A 22,392-nucleotide genomic window follows, 5' to 3' on the forward strand; every position below is an offset into this window, starting at 1 on the left:
TAAAGGCCTACTGCAGCATTCTGAAGAGAACTAAAGTCAAATTCATGCCATGTTGTAGGTATAAGAAATGACAGTAAGCCAAGTCCTTGAACATCATCATCTTAATTTCATAATTGCTTTTTCCCAAAAGCTCCCTATGAGCTCCTGTAACACAACTTCGCCCTCCCGAGTGTTAGCTATTATTGTCATTCCAACGCAACTACTAAGGAACAGAAAAGGAAATTTAAGTTACAGATAGATTTTTCCTGTGCATTCAATTTAATGGCCCAACCCAAAATACAAATCCTACTACCCAAAATATGCTACTTGAGCTTTTTGCAAGGTTATGATAAAGAAACAATTTGAAGTCATTCTACACAAGAAATATGACTTTCCCTGTGCAGCACTGATTTTATGATTAAATAAATTTATCAAAAACCCCCTTTATTTTTATTATACTATCCAACCAATAAGCAAACCCATTCTACTTCATAGCTCCATTTCAGGTGTGAATGAGCACACTGACTGCAAAATTTATGCTTCCTCAAACTAATTACTTCTTATTTCCATAAAAAAGCAGTTTGGAAGACTGAAAATGCCACACAAGCAAAAACAATACAGTATTTAAAAAAAAAATCCCCCACAGTCAATATACTGGAAGCCGTCTCTGAATCATCATTACCCATGAGGTTTCCAGATACCCTTTCTAACCTCCTTCAGCAGAATTCCTATCTGCCAAGCCTGAAAACAGATTCTCCTTTTGTTCTTTAGGATTCAGGAGTTATTCACCCATCTATCTGCTGGTATAATAAAATCAAAATCTGGGTTGAGAAACTTACCACAAGACCAACTTTAAAAGATTACTACGGAGGCTAGCAACAGTTTCTATGTTATTAATCCAATCAGACAGGTTTATGCCTGTCATCTTTGCCCAGATTTGAACTCCTGTTGCCCAAGAGAATAGGAATTGGTGATGCAGGAAGAAATGCTTAACTGTACAGTATTATTTGCTTGTGGCTCAGCAAGCAGTTAACCACATATGTGAAGCTCTGCCAAGATGTCCTCCTACAACAAAGGAACTTTAAAAAAAAAATCAAGAGAACACAAACACAATCGGTAATTGGCAGATTTTGGATGGAACACTATTTACCTACTATTCATTCTTAAAATAGAATCCAGTATTTTTACACGCTTTTAGGGATGAATTTAATTAAAAGACCTTTTCTGCTTGCCTTAACATACAATTATAATCAGCTTGCCAATTGCAGTATCTATTTATCTCTATGTTACTGAGATATTCTGGCAGTGGTCAAGGCTCAAAAATACACTGAACTATTAAAAATACCTTTTTCATGGTGGAAAGAAAATGTACTTCTGCACATACTGAATTTTTTAATTCATTTTCTTTAGAGCACACGGCTCAAATGACAACAGTGGAGATGCTAGAGGAGCCAGTATCACATGTCGGTGCATTTAAATGCACATAGCCTCAAGACAGCCTATATAGCTAAGGCAGGACAGTGATTAAGGAGGATCACTAAGTGGGAAGATATTCTTGGTACAAAGTGTGACTATAAAAGAAAGAGACCACATTTCTAAGACTAGCAACATTTATCTGGTACAGACTGAGATTATCAAAGAGAGTTTCTGTTTGGTTCTTGTTTCCTAATCATGAAATCTTTCTGACACACATGGATACGTTCACACATCCTGACAATATTTGGTACTAACTTATCCCAGAAGGGTACCAAGAAGATAAACACATTAAAGTTTGTGAAAAATACTTACAGATATCAGATTAAAAGACAGTAAAACATTTTACCAGTGGAAAATAGCACAAAGAAAATTGTGTATACTGTATTCCTTGTAGCGTTTTGAATCAAGCCTGGACAAAACACACAGAGATTTTAACAAAAATCCCTACTGGTACGGTCATAATTGAGTCATTTGAGGGATGTCCTGTTGTCAAAAATAAGAAAAATAAAATGTTTCTGTTTTATACACGAGCCAAGCCTGCCAATTTGACCACCTCAGAAATATGAGTTCTCCTTTCGTCCCCAAAAGAACAGGGAGAGGTTACTCGTGTAGAAGACTTTCCCACAAATCTTCTCTGTTTCATTCTGTTGCTTATGAAAATAACTTCATGATACCAGGTATTAAAGGACCGTGCACATGCAGTACAAACATAACCTGTCCAAGATAACTGAGGAGGAATAAAACACATACATATAAAAATGAAAAAGCCGCATCCCAAACCGTCTCCTTTAACAGGCCAGTTGCACAAAACACGCTGCTTCTACAAGGCCTCAACACAGTGTCCCTATAAATCCTGAACACCCCTACATTCTTGACTTTAAAGGGAGTCAGCTGTAGGACCTTGATAGATATTAATTAAGAAAAACCAGGGAGTTGCCTTGGTGAAAAGTAAACAACATTCCAGTTGCACAGGGTCTGATGTAACATGGGTGGCTGCATGTAGACTCTACCATTAAACTATTAAATAAAATATGCTGAACAGATTGGTAGATGAACAAAAATAGAACACTAGACTTTCACAGCATCAGTATAACAAACAAACCCAGGGTAAATCTATCCTTTTTCCTAGCATTTTAAGTGTGCTCAGTTGTACATAGAAAGTACTCAGCAATGCCAGTTGCATTGCCAAGATCATTCACTGCTAGTGACTAGTGCTTCTATTTCAGGGTATTTTTTTTTTTTTTTAGTTTTGCTAGAGTATATGAAATTTAAGAAAGGAAAATACAAATTACTATTTGTGCATTGAAAAGAGACTAAAAGCCTTCAGTATACAGAGTTAAAAGATAAAGTAAGAGATTTCCCTGTATTAGGTGCCTTGGTGAAGCAAGGCCTACCACCACCCATAATATTGACCCAAATTCTTTGATTTTTGGCCCTATACTGCCCTACACTGCTCTAAATTGTGTCATGTACCAGCTTGTCCCAAAGGACTGTGCATTGGTGACGCTTGTCAGAATGCAGCAACCTCATACCTTTGCTCCTCATGCCACCCCTTAACTGTGTTGGCAGTGAGATGGGAACTTAATTTAACTTTGTACCAGCTCATCACGACCTCCAGCCAGAGCAAACCCTCGCTAGCAGTATGTCCTTAAGACCTCACCCATCCATGTTGCTGGAAAAGCATGATGAGACTAACTTAAGAAGCCTAATTTATGGGGGAAGAAGAAGTGGTGTTAACATAGTTCCGTTACTGATTCAGAGTTGAAATGGAAGAATGGTTGCTCAAGGGTGAAGAGTACCTTGCTCCCGTACCACCATGATAAATGGCATAGCATTAACGACATTGCGTAACACTGCTATAACAAACTGCACAGCTTCAATCCAGAGGGACCTCTATGATCTCAAGGACTGGGCCAACTGAGGCCTTGGGATGCTCAGACTGGACTTTTAGAGGAACTCCTCCCCTAAGGAGGGTAGCAGAGTGGCATACCGGTTCCTCAGGGAGCCTGTAGGATCTCCACTATGGGAAGCGTTCAAGACGTGGCCAGACAAAGGCTACACAGAACCTGAACTAGTTTTGTCGTCAGTGCCATGCCAAGCAGGAAGCTAAGCTGGATGATTCAGAGTTCCTTTCCAACAGAGCGCTCTACGACTCTGATGTGAAATCTGCCACTTATTTGATGCAAATAAATTTTCCACAAAACCACTGTAGCTATCATAGGTGAAGGAACTTGACATATTTTATAAATTGATGTGACCACCAAAATTTTAACGTAATACTAGAAAAACAAAACAAGGAAACAAAACGTAATACTAGAAAAACAAAACAAGGAAATTCATGGTACTGAGTAATATGATCCCTGTTACTGCTGAGACATGTAATCTAAACAGAATACTGTCATGGAGGGGAAAAAAGGTTGTTCAATTATATGTAATCCAACTTTTGACAAATACAATATAATGGAGTTGTTTTGCTTTTACTGTTGCACAGAAATCCTGAAGAAGTTCTCTCTCCTTTTACAATTAATTGCTTCCATTTATAAAGAGAAATAATGCTGAAAGAAGTGTAAAATAAATATTTTTAAGTGTTATTAAAAAAAATGCTAATATTAAAATGTTTTAAAAAAAAGAGAACAAAGGCATCGAAATCATAGACAACACTAAATGACTATTCTGGATGTGCACTGATTCTGTGTATCAGACAAATAAAAGGGTCATTAGATTTTCATTGACCAAACAGTGCCTAAAATTTCAACAAGACTTCCTTTGTTGTGATGTACGTTCATCATTCAACTCTCCTCGCAGTTTCGCTGTCAACTGAAGGAAAAACTGCTACCTGACGTGCAAAAAACCAGAAGCTCCCTTCCTGAAAATGAAACATGTTTTCAGAGATGTATGCACAGCTAAAATCAAACGGCCAAAACAGAAACCAGAAAGAGACGGAACTTGAAAAAAAGAAAAAAAAAAAAAAGAAAAAAGAAGGCAGTAAGAGAAACTTTAGTGGTAGGTAAGTGAAGAAAAACAAGAGTACCAACTGGAAACAACAGGATCTGAGTGGTAGGAAGCGAGTTGCACAGTCCTCATTACAGTTACAAAAGAAACAGAGACAATCTTTGAGCAATGGAACAAATTAAGAGGGTCACTATGTAATTACACATACATGCCATGTAACCATTTTACCATTACAGAGTAAAAGGAAAAAAAAAAAAAAAAACAACCAAAAAAATATCTGGGAAGTCAAGCAAAAACATGACCTGAAGGGATTACCTCCACAAAATGTCCCAGAAAGTCCTATTTGCCTTAGAGAGGAGGGCCAGGGAAGAGCAGCGGGTGGCTGCTGCAGAGGTACACCCAACCTCCCAGGACAGACAGAGGTTGCACAGCTGTTTGGGTTACTATCAAAGGCAACCACGAAGAAAGGAAAAGGAAAGGCAAGCGAGCAGCAGCCACGCTGACGAGCAGAACTGCTTTGCACGCAGTACTTAACATATGGAATAAACAGTACTGAGGCAACACAAGGGAACAATTAGTCTAAACGGTTTTGTAAAATATCTTGGACAAATACCAGAAGAGAAGAATACTGAGGAAGACACTGACTAATTCAAGGGAGGGAAGGGGCCTAGATGGCTCTTCTGGCCTCCTCCTGTCCTTATGTGCCCTGTATTTATATTTGAATGCTTGCATTACCCAGCATATAGGCTATTTAAGGTCAGGAAAGCATTGCAGTAGCACAGCTGCCTCCAGCAAGTAGTGCTTGACATCACTAAACCACACAGAGGAGCACAGCCCTTTTATTGGCTTCAACAGCAAATATCTGCAAGCAGAATTGTTTCGCTCTGTTTGTACAGGTTTTTCCACTGCACTGTGGCGTCTGCAACTTTGGTACTAACAGAGTTTTGTCCACTGAAATTGTTAAATAGCTGAAGTTTCCTCCTCATATATTTTCAGTGGCCCCTGACCAGAAAGCAGCTCCAAGAATTTAGTTTTAAAATCCAATGAAAAAGAATCTACATTTTCATATTCTCAAGTTTCAGTTCTTGCCAAATTTAACTTGTCGTCCTCCGTGGGATGTTTGACACATACTGCAGGCACATATTAAATATCACACGTGAGATCTGTGATTGAAATTCTACGATATTCTTTGTCGACACACACGTATGTTTTCCAAACTATACATAAAAAAGTCCCAGTCTTTTTTTCCATTAACACATTGGCTACACAACTTGTAGAAATCATGAAAGACAGGAACGGTTTATAAACCTGCTGAAATGAAAGGATTTCAGAACGCCGCTACCCCATGTCATATTTGATAAATGTCTTAAATAAGCATTTCCAAATTTTCTTAGCTATGTATGTCAATGACCGCACCAAAAAATCCCACAAACTCCAAAAACTGAAACAGCGCAAGACAGGTGTGCCTCACAGCGTACAACAGAGTTTTGTTTCTTAATCATCCAGATCAAAGACCTGCTGGAGAATACAAGTTCCTCCCTATCCAAGTGCTTAGGGTTTCTTCCAACAAAATTGGGAAGTGGGATGTTGAACATCCAGGTCTTCTCCTGACACCAGTTTTGAATTTGACCAAGGTGCAAACCTGAGAGGCGGGTCCCAGAGTTTAGCTGTATACAGCCTGTGAGAACTCAAAGACAGCAGAAGAATTCACCGATTTGCAACAAAAGAGAGCAGGGAGCAGGCATACTCGTCTGAGGTACAAAAGAGGACTACAGGTACAAGAATATGTCTTCTTGGTTGGAAAAAAAAAAGAAGTGCTTCTTTAAACATAAAAGGAGTATTCAACTCCTTGGATGTAAGGTGGCACATAGGCCAACTCTACCTCTGTGTATTTCTTCCAGGCTGCAGATTAATCAGGTCCTGCTAGGTCCTCAAGAAGTGCTGGCTGTAGAGCAATGAAAGACGAAAAATGTCTGGGACTCACACGAAGCCCTCCTCTGCACAATTACGTTTTTGGCTGTTTCTGTTTTCTACAAAGATCAGTTTTTCCAAAGAGCACATCTACAAAAATACAGCAACTCCGTTCCATTTGAAGAATGACTTTTCTAAGTTGCCTACAATCTGCACTTTCATTTAAAGAAAGCTGAAGTTTAGTACAGTTACAGAATGTTGGGTTTGGAATTCAACAAATCCTTGTGATTTGTTAAGGGGATTCTCTAGAGGAAAGCTCCTGGGAAAGAAGTTCTCAGTATTTCTGAAGGGGAATCTGTTATCTAGGAAAAGATTATTCAACAAAAAGTCTCACATTCAGAAATACATCTTTTACACATATTCTCCAGGTAGGTCCAATGTGCAAGTGATGAAAGGAAATGGGGTTTCAGCTAACATTCACATGAGACGAGTAGCTCGCGTAGTTAAGTAGCAGGACAGACTGTGACTGCCTCATATGCCTTAAGTGAAATCAGCAATACAATGAATCACATTCTTGACAATAATTAGGGAAAAGGAAACCCCCAGAAACCCAGTAGTCATGTTGCAAAAATCAGCCACGATTTATTTTGGGGAAATGGCATCTTCCTACAACAGATCATTAAGAAGGAATTAAAGCTCCTTTCAAGAAGACATTAAGTTTAAAATGCCACTGATTACTGACAAGAAAGCAGGAGACGGAAAGCGAGGAAAACTGAGAGGTGGTACCTAGTACTACTGTGGGGTCTGGAAGCTTATGGGGAAAAGGCAGGTCAGCAGGGGAACGAGCCCTTCTGGTATTTTTGAAGGATGCACTTCAATCCTTTTGGTCACAAAGACAACGTGGCCAAGATCCTTCCACTTACAGTCTCCCTCCTGCCCATCAGATTCCCTTCAGGGCTGTTTCTCTGCCACGCTCCTCAATCCACAGTCCTCCAAAGAAGCCACTGCATTCCTTGCCAAAACACCAGCGACAGGAACGTGGTTCCTAGTGGGTACTGCCAGCTGTCCCCAACTGGGGCGAGGAAGACGACAGAGGCAATCAAAACTGAGGTCTTTCAAATATAACTTAATTCTGCATTTCACATTTTTTTGACGTTTAATCTGAAAATCCTTAACTCTTCACTTGCAAGAGGTCAGAGATTTGTACCTACTGAACGTGACTATCTGGAAGCAAGCATTAAACAGTAGCTGAGTTTTTGTTAACTGTTTTAAATACCGAAATAGAAAAAGTCTGAAGACAGAACACTATAATGTGCAGATTGCAATTAGAGTGAAGTTCTCCAAAAACAAATGACTTAGTCACCATATTCAGAAAGCAAGCCACATATCCCAAAAATGCAAAAATCAACTTCAGTAAAGCATACTCTGTTAAAAGATGATATCACGTTCTGTAGTGGTGGGTTTGGATTTACATCAAGAACTGAGAAAAATACCCACGCGGCAACAAAAGCGGGTTCAAAGTGTACTCTAGGAAATTTGAGTTTTCGTAACCGTTGAGTAAATGTGCCTTTCTACACTCACTGCATTTGCTGCCAAGACAAATTTTAATTAACTCATTGTAACTACTGTTTGTCAGTTTTGGTAATTAATACCCAGTTAGAATGGATACAGTTGAACAGCTAAGGCTCAACTTAAGCTTAAAGAAAAACCCTCCATGACCTGCTCATGTGATTACATTTAAAGATAAGTTGGCAGAAGTCTCAGACTTGTCAGATAATTTTTAAATTTGATGCAGTCAGTAACTTTGAAACACTTTTCTTCTGCAAGAGCTCTTTCATTCCAAAGAGACAGTCTGTGGAATTAAGCGAGTTTAACAACAGAGAAGCTACTGCTTCAATTGTGATTTCCCAGCACCTCTGTATTTCATTGTTGTTTTTTATAGTGTTTAACAACAGCACATTATCCAGCAAACCGCAATTAATTTAGACCTAGACAAACTCCCAAGTTAAGTCTCCCTATGTATAAATTTTATAATTCAGGTAGGACCTGATTTTTCATTGCATTTTCAAGAGGCACGTAGTCAGGAGTTTTTTAGGTTAGCGTTTAACCCCGGTTACCAGACCCTCCTGCTTTCTCTATTACTGCCATATCACAAGCCATAAAATAAAAAAAGATGACATTTGTTTCAAATTTCTCTGGTCAGCCTAACTAATTTTACGGAAAACATTTCAAGGAGTTCAAGCTGGCTCTACAGTTGTCCCACACAGTTTTTTAGAACAAAAGGTCCTACATAAAAACCTCAGGAGATTCCTATTAATTCTTAGGTATGAAAAAAAATCCTGCCACCTGTGACACACACAGTTCAGTACTAGCACGGATTGATTCTGTTCAGCGGGCTTCCTTTCTCCTACAAAAATATTTCAGGAAAGGAAGAAGAAATCTGTTGTGTATGCTCTAACGTCTTGGGGAAATATCTAAGAAAGGCACTTCAGTACTGCACCAGGGATGTCAGAATGGCAATAAAAATACCCTCCAAGCCGACAAAGCATAAGAATAACATAGGCAATAGAAAAGCCAAAAACATCTGAGGTATTGAAAGAAAAGTAAGAGTTTTTGTAAAACTAAAATGAATTTCAGTAGCAAAGTAAACACAATTTAAGAAAATAATTTAAAAAAAAAAAACTATTGCAAATACAGGGGAAGATTTCAAAAGTACTAAGTAGTGGCCTAGCTAGTAACTGAGATGACAGTAATTTTCAATGTCATTGCCAGAATTTAGTTTTGACTAATTAAAAGTGCTTCTGACAATCTCACTGTACAAAGATACAAGTCTAAACACATGGGCAACAGTAAAGAATCAAGAGCACCTTTATGAATACTACTGTCTGATGTCCTAAAGAAAAATTACTGCGTTCCCTTTTTCCTTCATTATCACTCTTTGTAGGAGGGTAATCACACCTAGAAGCAGCGATACCACAGTAAAAATGCTGAGGAAAATATTTTGGAAGACTACAGCTTTACAGCGGTACTTAGAAATGCCTATGTTGAAACAGGGGTTATTACAATGAAACATGGTATACTCATAGCATATAACAACACAACATGAGACAGAATTGTGTGTTTACGTTAGGGTAGCTTGAAATAAAAAATGCAACACCTTAATGGAAAGATTTGTATCTAAAGGAAACAAATGTGTTTAGAAGTATTGAAATGCCTGTAGACCCCTCCACTCTAGTCAGAAGTACGTAGAGGAAAGGAGTTGGAGAGGCCTGTCTTGAATCACGTCTTCGTTTTCTTTTGTAATTTCTTATTAATTCAATTTTCTATATGTATTCTTCCACTATACAAGAAAATTGTTTACGGGGTAAAGTAATTGATGTATCACATAAAAATACTCCCTCCACCATCAGGTTACGCAACCTTATGCATACAGGCTGACACTCCGAGAGGAACCTGACACAACCTCTAGGAAGACACAAAACCTTCCTTCAGCTCTTAAGTTTTGCTCTGAGACTTGAGGCAACACGGAGCTCTGGATTGCTGCAAAGCATACGTGAGACCAAAAACTGCCCCTTGTCTCCTATACAGAGAAATTAGTACCTCATTACCTAGCAACAAAATCAGTCCCACCAAACTGCCTCAAGAATTTCATACCTCAATGATTAGGTCTAATTGCTTAGTCTCTTAACTGAAAAAAACCCATCTTAAAATACTCACTAACTGAACCATTTAAGGAGAGCATTAACATATCCAGCATTAAAGCACGATTTAGATGATGGACACATAATCTTAGTTCTTCTACAACTATTTTCACTAATTGTTCTGTATCAACTTCGGAAAAAAAAGGAACAGCCAGTACAGTTGAACACCCAGGATAAAAGTACAACTCAATCTGTTTTGACTGTCAATCCCAGCCCACCCTGATCTCTTCTGAAGCTGTCAACAGGCCATCAGAAGGTGGCTGCAGCATAACAGATGATTTTTAGGACAAAGGAATAGTTGCAAAGCAGAGCTACGCTAGAGACCGGGTTATGGTACTGGCTACAGTTCTAGGAGATTTGGATGATGGGGACACGGCACATACAGCAGGCAGGTGGTGTCACTGACTCATTGGCCAGGCACTGCGTAGGGGCACGACCAAATGAAGCTTAATGGAAGAGAAAGCCCTGCAAAGCACCAGTCATTCCTGCTTCCCATGTCTGCAAGATGCTCTGGGATTAGAAGTAGTCATGGACTATCTTGGCTGTCTACTAACAATTCTACTGAAATCATCAACTCAGATGAATAAGCACATTTTAATATGCCAAACAGAAGACCTTTTTACTTCTGTCTTCTACAAAGATAGACATATAAAAAGGTTTAAACATGACAACTCATTTACAGACTGTGTATTCATAATCATTCTGAAGGAGCAGGCTTCAACCAGTGATGTGCACTCAGCAGTACAGCATGCCAACTTTAAACACGAAGCCCTTCATAGCACCCCTGCAACTCCAATGCAGCGAGAAGCAGCACCTGGCAGTAAATGGAGAATATTCTATGGTTTTCCTCCTCCAACTCCCAGGTAAAAGATAGAAAACACCTTAAAGCAAATACATGTTTAATTTTCTCTTCCCCCCCCCCCCCCCCGCCCATCAGTGAAAAAACATACAGAAAAATTCAAAGTCTAAGAGTTCAGACCAGGTTCTTGTTATTCTCCCCTGCGAAGGTTAAAGGCAGTCACCGAACTCTGCATACCACCCTCAGTCACGAAGAACCCTCTGGCAAAGCTCCCAGACCAGTAAAAAACGACCATTTCAGTCCCCAAAGCACGGAGCCTGATCCATTTAAGCAAAACAAGTTCTACTGACAGCTGGTTTTCTTAGCATATTCACGTCCGCGTATTTATCAGAGAAAAGCCCTCCAGGACAACAGTGTTTATTGCAGGATTATTTCTGTGAATCCAGAGAACGCAGCATTCACTGAGCAACAGTGTTTCTACCCTTAGATCTTTTTTTCTTAAAATGTGAACCAAGACGAACCCATTTTTATTTTCTTTGGTGTGGACAACTCATGAAGGAAAAAAAATACATACATTAAATTTTTTTCTTTTTTTTTTTTTTAAATAATTCTGATCCACATTCACGTGCAGTATACTGACACACATTTTAAGCATTAATATAGAAATTAGCTGTTCAATCTCGCACTGACTCCTTGGATTTAGTGACTTTTGATAAATGGAAACCAAAGATATGATGGATATTCTTATTACAAATTTCCTTTCCATACGAATATCTAGTATATTTTTTCTAGAAAAATGATTTTGAGCAAGCGAGATGCTTTTTACTGACAGGTTTAGAGACATCATGAGTAACACATGGAAACGCGACAGAGACATATAGGGCAAACATCCCAGCGGCTCCTCATTGTGCAGAGGCGGCCTCAGAATACGTCTGTGCCTACCCAGCAGCAGGAGGAGGTTGGGTGGATGAGCAAGTGAGGGGCCTCAGGTACTGACACTGCTCAGCTCTTTGACCCTCTTCCCAAAGCACAGCAGCCGTCAGTGGGGGATGAAGAGCATCCTGCGGCCGGTCCCACGCCCCGAGGTGGGAGGAGGAGCAGGACGAGCTGGAGACGCACGCTCACAGATGCTGACAAGCACCATCCTCTCAAGTTGGGTGGTCAGTCTGTGGGGTTTCCCAGCTTACCACTTCCTCCAGAAGTGTGCAGAAACTTGTTTTTATGATACTACAGTTACGATGGTAGTTTTCAAACAAAACACATATCATAAACACCCCGAGTTTCATTTTAACTTAATCTAATTTTTGACATCATTAGAAGTGACTGTTATTGGCATCTATCTGCTGATTGATGCTGCGTAATAAAGGATTCTTAACATTCCAAAATGAAAACTTTTTTAAGTGATGGATTTCAAATTATGGAAACATTATTAGAAACTGCTGTTAATGTGTTTTGAACAATTAGTATTTAAAGGAATTTTTTTAAATTAGCAAGTTTTAATGAAAAATTAAACCAGGCAAGTCAGTGGAACACCGGCATTGACTTAAATGAGCCACAATACTTTGCAATACTGCATTTTTACCCCCTGCTTTAACATGTGAGCTTTTCCAAGCCAACCGATGCACTAACATCTAGGCCCCAAACCATAAAAAGTGGACATTTCCCTCATTTTGCAAATCTCTCTTCCGGAGCCTGTAACAAAGAGCAGCCAAAGTCTTACCAGTATTATATTTACCATCCATCTAAAAATAGAGTAAATGTGCTTTACAATAACCCTTCAAAGCAAAACCCCTATATTCATATTGCTCAGACTGAAATTTGCTGACAAGATCTGTGGGTATGTATCATTTTTAGAAAATGCAATGTGGGACTACATGTTTATATGGTAGAGCACAAAAGCAATGAAACCTCTTGGGAAAGCAGGAGATAACTCACGTTACACAAACAGGCCCTTTGCTCTTATTTCTCTGCAAAGCTGAAACATTTCCATCTGAAAATGTTTTTTTCATACATCAGGAAAATGCTATTCCTGTTTGCTCGTTCTTCCTAAGGTGAACAGAGTTTAGTATTAGCAAAATAATTGTGGGAATTTGGTATTTTTCCTGTTTTGTTGAGTACTTGGGAATGTTATGTTAGGAACTGTCAACTACTACTTACTCCACCTCAAAGTCTGCTGCATAAAAAAAAAAAATACACTGGTAATTTGCTTACATGGCTTTTGTAGATGCAATTACTGTTAGCAGCAGGAAAGAACTTTTATAAGCAGAACACAATTCAAATGTAACATGCCATGTCCTCAAGTCATTAAACTAATCCTCAGGGCTTCTTGAGGCTTTTTGTACTTTTGGCAAAAAGTATAAAGAAGTAAGCATTGTTGCTTCAGTTCCCAACACTGGGAAGTTAACTATCTGGACTGTCAGCCCCTGCTAAAAAGAGCAGAGATTGGGTTTGGGAAAGAACAAGAGGCAACTATATTTTTGTTATTAAAGCACAATCGAACAAACATCGAAAACATACCCATACATTTTTTCACAGCACATAAGAAAGTAGCCAGGAGAACAAAGGAAGGTGCAACAGCTCACAAGCAACGCTGGCATTATGGGTTACCAGTATCTAGCTACTGTGATGAACACCTTACAAACGCACGAGGACAGACTGAATTATGTGAGTGAAGTATCTCAACTTTGATCCACAGATAACGTGACAAGGTGTAGCATGGAACTCCAGGGTTTACTGGCAAGATTTTAACATGACTACATAAGCTATAAATGACAAAGCCATAAATATGTCAGACATGAACTAACACCACCCAAATACCTTTCTGCTACATGGCTCTACATCACACATCTAGATCAGACATTCTTTACAGGACTCACAGAAAATGCAATACTTACAGGAAGACAAAGTGTTCCTTTATATTGCTATTCTGCTTGGTATCAAGAGGTTAACATCTTTCTAAAGGTATTATTGAAAGTGGGAAAATAGCAGTATCTTCATTAGCACACGGGTCATTTAGACAGACATACCTGGGTGGCCTGAAACGCACTTAAGAATCAACACGTGACTAGAGCTGAAAATACAATGAGAACTAGTGACAGCCCGATTGCTTTTAGCAGCAGCTGAGCAGAAGAATCCTTTGGAACACGGAAGGATAATTACATGTTTGACTACAACTATTCCCTCATCTAATGTTGACAAAAGTAGTGAATTGATAAAAAATATGGAAACATAAAAGCCGCTGAATATATTGTGTGTGTGTTTGCATGTGCAACCTACATTGTCTTAAATAAAGTATCTGGGAAGTCTTACGCCTTTATCTAACTGAAACCTTAGTTTTTGGTTTTTTAAATCACATCCAACAGTTTATCCAGACCAATGCCCTGTTGAACAAAATATCAAGATACCACGTTCCTTCACTCACACAAACTTTATCACTCAGTTGCTGTAAAACTGTGGTAGACTGTATTTCCCATCTTTAGTTTCCTACCCAGAAGTGTCACCACCAGTTCAAAGGAAAGTCACTGCAGTATTAACCAGAAAAACAAAGCATCGCTGGAGCAGCTTTACTGTTGTATACCTGAACAGTCTAATGCAGTGACTTTTTTGAAGCAGACGTTACAAGATAGATACTGAAAGGAAGGATAAGCATTAAGGCATTCTTAATTCCAGAAATGGAAGAAGAGAAATTTAACAGAAGTAGACTGATTTCCAATCCTCACCCTTCCATTTTAGCAGTAGAAATTCATTTCTCAGCAAATCTGTTTGCCAACTGGTAAACAGATCGGTAAGATTCAACAATCTTAAAACGAAATATTCAGATACTCCCCTGAAAAAAGTAGCTTACCAAAGCTACAAATTCCTAAAAATCAGTTAATAAAGTCCTTTAGCACCTACAACAATACTTTATTCAAATGTATTATGCTTATTCAGAGAACTTACCTTCCCAAAAGAAAAAGAAATCAAAGATTCCCCCCCCCCAAAAGCTATCAGTATGCTGTACTGTGGGAGACACTCAAAATATACTGCTACAAGAAAACACAGCATAGTTTTCATGGACCATAATCAGCATGGATTATGATGCTACAAGAACATCAAACGTCACCAGTGATGACTTTTCTTCATCCACGCGTGGTCCAGCCATAAATACAGAACTAGCCAAAAGAAGATCTGATATTTCTCCAGCATACACGTGCTTGCCACAATCATTATGGCTTTATGCAATTTAATGCAATAGCATATTATCACCTAGCCAACATACCTCACGTATGTCAGGAAAAAATGGAAAGGTTCAGAGATGAAACAGAATGAACGTTCCAGAAAAAAAACCAAACAACTGTCTCACTCACTGTTCAATACGCGGGGAGAGATACAGCTTAGGAAAAACCTGAGTAGCTTCTGCATCCTCAAAACTAACGGACAGAAGCGCGACATCTTCTCCAGGATCTTCATTCACATCCTGTACATAAAAAAAATAATAAATATAAAATGGCAAATAATAAACTGAGTACTTATAAGGTTACAGATAACAACTATAAGTCAAATACAAATTTATTTAGGAGATGCTTAAGTGAGGAATCTAAGGCGTAGCCATTGACAAATCGGTTGCAAATTTCTTCTTTCTAACTATGTTAGTACCTAAAAGATATTCTGCTATGCTTAATTTCCTTTAAAGGAACAAAATAAAATTTCTGTGTTAGCAAGCGTACAGTAGTGTAGCTCTTCAATTAGCTGACCTACGTATTTCAGTAGAGATGCAGATTTCATTTTTAAGAATTCTTGTTTTAACACTAACATCAGATGCAAATGTCAAAGAATGTTTTTAAATGTTATAGTATCACTGAGTTAAGACCACAGATTTTATACTTGTTATTTTTCAAAACTGTAAATGGTCTAAAATTTCTGCTGTACTCAACTCCTACTTCTCTTGTAGATGAGAATCAGAAATTTCTATCTAGCAGTCACTGCCCCCAAGTTTCTTGCAAATTAAACCCATGCATTACTTTCATCAAAGACTACATACTCTATAAAAACTATGGTAAGAAAAAAAATAACCCATGATAAATACCATGAAAAATCCATGACAGTCAATCTTAATGCATTCACAGTTCAAGCTTTCCTCGTAACAGAACAGTCAGCTACAGTTTTGGGATCAGGCAGAACAAATTGTTTCTGGTTAGGACCTGACATCTCTCCAATTCATAAGTCACATACATTAGGAACAAGTGTATTTCTGCTACACACAACTGCATTTAAACTCTTGACCTCTAGTTAGAAAGCAATGACTTAGCAGGGCAGTCACCTCCATCGACAGCAAATAACATGGTGCCCCTTGCTGCTCACAAAGGAGTCCTTTAATGTGTTTGTGCATACGTACATAGCAACTTGCCAAGATGCATTTGTTTTTTATCCGTTTTGGAAAAATACAAGAGGAAATAGATAACCCAGCAGATATGTGCTCAAAGCGCGATCAACATGGTGCAGTGTGCCCTGGTATGCCCTGTCCCACAAGCAGCTGTGAGGAAGGAACATGCAAACCACTTAAACATTGTTAGGAGATCCTGCCCTATCTGGGGAGAAAAGAAAAAAAAAAGTGACTGTTGACTGGTTTCAGGAAGACAATCTCTCACCGTTTGAAGCTTTGGCAGGACTGAAACTGTTAACGTCCAGGGAGACTAGCTGCATACCAGCTACTACGTGCAGAACACAACATGCCAAGAAACTTAGTGATAAGCTGCAGTGAAGAATGGGTCTTAAAAAAGCCTAATTGTCTTAGATGAAAAATGAGACAGAGCTGACAGTGTTTTCTTAAATTCTGCCTTGGTGTGCAGCTCACTTCTGACAGCTGAAAGAAAAGTGTACTTTTAGAAATGCCTGTAAAATGGTCATGAGCACTCTACGGCTGGAAATCAGAACACGGTTTTAACCCGACGCTGCAGGACAACGCTCCATACGAGTGTTGAGCACAAAAATTAGCTGCTCTGCTGATAGGGTATGATCGGTTTATGGATGAGATTATATGACACGGTGTCCGTAACAACAACGGACAAATCTCATGACCCACAATGTTCCCTTCAGTGTTACATTTCCAAATGGCACTATCATCTACAGGAGAAGAACCAGCACGAATTACAAAGCCTTCTTCAACAAGAAAAACAACAAGAAAAAACACCCAAGAGTGCAATCCTCCCCAACCTTTTCCCCAGCATTTCATACATTTCCATCATTAAGGAAAAAATTTAAAAAAGGAACAGCTTTCGCTCCTGAAGCTGAGTATGGCATTAACCGGCTTTTTCACATTAATTTGCTAATTGTCAATCAAATGAAAAGAACTATTAAGACCGATTAAGCAGTAATGCTAATGATTAAAAAGATTTTATGTTAATGGGCATTCTTCAAGAGATGACAAGTACATATAATACATTCACTCATGTACGTATACAGTTCTTCCAAGGCCATGTTCTTTTGTTCGTAATTCTTTTCAAATAATTTGTTTTTAGAGAATAGAATCTACATGCATTTTACAAGCTACAGGGACAAAACCAAACGTATTTGATCTTGCATTTAGTATTAGTGCTGAAGTTGACGTGCACGCAGATTGACACCATGCGTAAGGCTCGCTTCTAGAATACCATCCAGGTGCGTGCTGATCAAAGAAAATCAAAACAAGGAAAGCAAAAAACAACCCAATCCTGAAACAGATTAGATGAACACCACTACAGCGTTCATTAGCCCATACAGTAACATTACATTGTATTTTCTACACTCACTAGTGGCTTCTTTAATATGAAGACTTATGCCGGGGAAAAAAACCCCACAAAACAACACAAATCATCACAGTATCTTTGCATGTTAAGCTGCAATAGGTTGGTAAGTGCAGTAAGAGCACTAAACTGAGACGTGATGCTTTTCATTACAAAAATGACACACAACAAACACTGCTGCAACTACTGATGTCAAAACAGCACGTCATTACATTCATACAGCTACTGCCCAATGCAAGTCTGAGTACAGAAATTGGCATTCTTCTGTAACTACCACTTTTCAAACGGATGCATATTTTTGGCCCACATACCTGAGAAATTAAAACTGTAACTTAAAAAAGATGCAAAAAATCACCATTCCTGTAGGTTTTAAAAAGGTTTAATGCAGTAACTCCATGAAGTTGCTCAATCTTATTGCTCAGGTGGCCACAGATTTACGATGAAGTCCCTTTGTACCCGACACCATACCGTTTATTCCTTTCAGACTTTGTGACTTTTATTTATGCAAGAATCTGCTTAGTGGAACTGCATTCAACCCCAGTATGCTTACAACTGCCATTTATAAAACTAAACCAAAACCACATGTCTCATAGATAAACCGTGGAAAGCTTTTCAACTAATAGACCTTTTTGATGCTGTCTGTGCCAGTCACAACTTAACTCCTTCAGTGATTTCCTGGTCCCCTCCAGAAACCCATTACTGACTAGGTGAGATGATGGATCCTTATGTTACCAGGCAATGACATTTCCCCAGAACAGGGCCCGAGATCCTTCCATTACACCAAAGCATCCAAAGGCAACGGTTTTAACTGTTTTAATGCTTCTTATCAAACTCTGCCCAGGCAGTGCCTTCCCCTTTCCCGTTTCTGCATGTGTATTTCTCTCAAAGAACAGAACAGATTTAAACAGAGCAGCAAAGCAAAAATCACCTCTATTTTTATTTTTCAGTTGGCTTCAAAAGAGAGAGTGACATCCAATTGCTTTGGCAATATTATTTCCTTTTAGGAAAAAAAGAGGCTGTTGAACTAAAGTCACAACGCATTTTTTAGTATTTAAGTAGCCATGTTCCTTCACATAATTTGTATTTAACTCACAACACTTAATGCTAGAGGATTTTATTAAAAAAAAATATTATATTTAAGAAAAACTGATTTTTTAAAGATTAAGAATGGCCGTTCTCAATAAATGTTAGCATCCAAAGTTAGAACTGCCACATTAAAGTACCATTTTATACTCACAGAACTTTTTCCACACAAGACCCTACAGAAGGTATCATTAAAATGAACTTCCACTGAACGGAGAGCACATCCTGGGCCACAGGAATTTTGAGGTTTAAAATTGAATGTTTGTAAAAATGTTTGAAATCATTCGTTAAGCATGTGATAATGCACACCTATTAGTTTTTCCACAACAGTCTCATGCTTGATAGTTAAAAAAACCCCTCTAGCGTACTGCAATGTAAAAGATCCAACACAGATTTCCATGGTGTCTTTCTGCCATCTCGCTATCATGTATTTCTTTAAAAAAAAATAATCTTTTCCTCATCTAAGAAAATGCAAGTTCAAATGAAACGTAAAAAAAAAAAAAGGATACATCATTTCACACTGAAAAGAAATACTTTTCTTTCTCATGAACTGCAACGAGTTTCCTATGTTTACAGAATACTTCGGACAGCGTGGACTGATCCTTAAGTAAGCCTCCAAAGCGCTGTGGAAATGCAGAATATACATAGTAAGGCAATGTGGTGAGAAAACAAAAAAAACCCACCCCACCCTAAAGATTTTCAACCCATTGGCTTTTTTTTTCTATTGCAGACACCTCCTAGCAACAACTTACAAGAATAAATAAAACTTTTCACAAAGAAAAGCATAAAGAGAAAGCTCATGGTGTTTTATTCTACTTTACCCTTTGCCTACTTTGCCACTGTGGATGAAATTATGTATTTATGAAACTCAAGCACAAAAGGCCATATGAAAATACAAATGCAGCACAGACCAAATGAAAATGGAAGTCTGAAGGCATTTAGAAAGTTTTTTCCCCAAAAAACTCCAGGAAAAGGCTTCAGGTACCACACGACTTCAAAGTAAAACTACTTCTAGTTGCATCAGCACTGTCTAAACAACCATTTGTTAGTTTTCATTCATATCAGTCTAAATTTACATTCAAGTGCATGCTTCAATGTTTACAGCTGCTCCCTTTGCAAAATACTTAATCTTTTCACAAAGTTAGTATGGGTTGTTTATGAAAATTATCATCAAAACCACTTTAAATACAACATCCAAACGGCATTGTTTTCTCGTATCCTACCTACTGTAATTGAAAACTGGGAATTTACTGGAACTGACAATTTATTATGAGTCAGATGGTTGATAGCCAGTCCAACCAAAACATCTGCTCCGCACAGTCACAACTGCTATAACCCATTTCCTCTTGTGCCTGGAGTCCAACCAAGTTGTACATTACGGTTCCTTTTCCTTAAAGATGCAGACTCTGGAAAATCAGTTATTACCTTTTCTTCGTTATCAGCAAAGAATCACCTTACAACTTCTGATTCCAGTATTCTTTCAAGAGGAGGCATTTCTGTATTTGGCAGTGATTCCCTGCACAAAACAGCAACAGTGGTAAGCGACTGCAGGCTTGTCCCAGGCAGTGGCAGGACCTGCCTCTCCATGGAAGCCTCGAGAGGTAGGGGGCACGAGACTCGGGGAAAAGACCCCACAATGGGCTGACATATTAATCGAGGACCTGGGATTAAGAATCCAGTTTAGTGACATTAACTGTAAAGCAAGAATGAGAGGAAAAGAAATATAGAATTTGGTAGAAAGGATGGGAAAGGATGTGCAGGAAGAGTAGCAGCACGCTCTGGGGAGGACAAGCAGCTTCTGGCCTGGGGGATGGTAGAAAATGAGATGAAGGAGCGGGGCTCCTGGTAGGGCTGTTAAGTTTGTACTATAAGTACAAACAGCAATTGGTTTGTGGATAAAAGTGAGGTAAGGAAGAGCACACAAACTGTTCAACCTACTGGATGTTCCTTTGGGTAAGGAGGTGCCACGCAGACGACTGATGTTGCAGAAGCCTCTAAACTGTATGGTCATGCCCAATCTGCTTCAGGAGGTTCCCAGCCCCAGCTGATCATTCCTGCCTCTTCCTGGAGGTTCCTGACCTCTCCGCTCTCACAACTGCTCAGTAATTGTCTTTGTCATATAACTGTAATTGAGGGGATGTAAATATCTAGCAAAGGGGGAGAAGGGATTGCTTAAAATAATAAGTGAAGGATAAACTCAATTTACAACTTGCATGATATGATGGAGATGGGGGGTAAGGTGGAATACAAAGGCAGAATACGGATGAGGACACAGAGGACTTGGGAGGCATTCATCTTAGCATCCGCAGCCGGCTTATGACAAGTGGCAGCCTTAACAGACGCTTACTTGACTTGTGACTTGCGATACCCCTCAGCCCTACCAAGTCAGTCACTTTCACTGAAGTTGAGTGTGAAATTTATATTTCAGGATCCCTACTAGAGAAAAAAGGTCTCCAGGGGAGAAACGCATGAGAATAACATGCATTCAGAAAGGTAATTTATCTTAGGGTCAAACTTAACCCATGTAATTTGGCATAATACATACCTGCAATGGAGCCATAATTATTAACAACTGATCAGAGAAGTGCGCAACAGAGTTTGCTTTTGTAGCTGAAATGTAAATTGCACCAGAGACTAATGGACTACTTGCATCACAACGGTTAGCAAAGTTTGGCCTTTTCCCTCCAAAGGACAGCGTGCAATAACGTGAAAAACAACTGTCAAATAAAGCACGAGCAACTCGTACTCTTACTGCGTAGCAGTTTCACTAGCCAGCTTTGATACAAGCAGTTACACATTCTCCCAACCTTTCTTACATCTAATGTTTTTTAAAAAAAAATAACAAAACACCCTAGGGGAAAGCAGGCGAAGGAATGCAAAGTGGCAAATGAGACTGAGAAATCTGCGTCACTCTAGGGAGAATATGTAATTATTCCAGGAAATTCTTTCTCCTGTCTTCCAGGAAACTCACCAGGTCTGATCAAGGAGCGCTGATTCTTTAAATAGGATCTTTAATGAAAACAAAGGCAGTTACCTCGCGTGCACTGCCCACGGCATCGCGGAGTTCCAAACACAGCCCTTCTCCCAAGGTAACGCAGCAAAACACTCGCCTCACTCAGCCTGGGCAAAGAGTGCATTTGAGCCCACCGTAATTCCTATTTTAAAAATTACGTGAAAAATTGTAGGCTGGGGACAACTGTGCAGAATCTGAAGAGTAAGCTTCTAGGACAATATACTGTGTTTTCTCCACGAAAACAAAATAAAAGAAATAAATATCTACTAAGTAGTAAAAAAGTATCAGCAAGACCTCCAAGTATACTACTGGGCATTGATAAACAAACGTGAAAACAAACGGTATTTTCTTTACGTGTGAGTAACATCCCAGCATTTTGTTTTTTTCGATGTCATTGTTGGGGTTTTATTTTGTTTTGTTTCAGACTTTTACATATAAATATATTGTGCTTCTCTAAGACAAAAGCTTAAGATTTGTTTTGCCGTATCGTTTTCTTTTACTATGGTCATGGTAATTTACCACTACCTTCACAATATGATGACTGTCAGAGTCGGGTAAAAAATGCTGTTAGGAAAAGCATAAGAAAAACCAAATGGTTAAAAAGAAAGAATAACATTCTTGTCCATGAAAATACATGCTAGATTCAGAACTTTCAAGATTAATGTCACTTAAGTGGATAAAAATTAATTTGACAGCAGAAAAAGTTGTAGTGACGCT

At 38.8% G+C, this 22,392-nt stretch overlaps 1 protein-coding gene across 1 annotated transcript in view; it reads right to left on the bottom strand.

The window, feature by feature from the left end:
* BABAM2 (BRISC and BRCA1 A complex member 2) overlaps window positions 1-22,392 on the bottom strand; it is a 173,827-nt gene that overhangs the window by 63,500 nt on the left and 87,935 nt on the right. The window contains exon 7 of the mRNA XM_063328660.1: window positions 15,165-15,274. Coding sequence (XP_063184730.1) covers window positions 15,165-15,274 — 110 coding nt within the window. The remainder of the gene's footprint in view (window positions 1-15,164; window positions 15,275-22,392) is intronic.

Source organism: Chroicocephalus ridibundus, chromosome 3 (assembly GCF_963924245.1).
Source record: "Chroicocephalus ridibundus chromosome 3, bChrRid1.1, whole genome shotgun sequence".
NCBI lineage: Eukaryota > Metazoa > Chordata > Aves > Charadriiformes > Laridae > Chroicocephalus > Chroicocephalus ridibundus.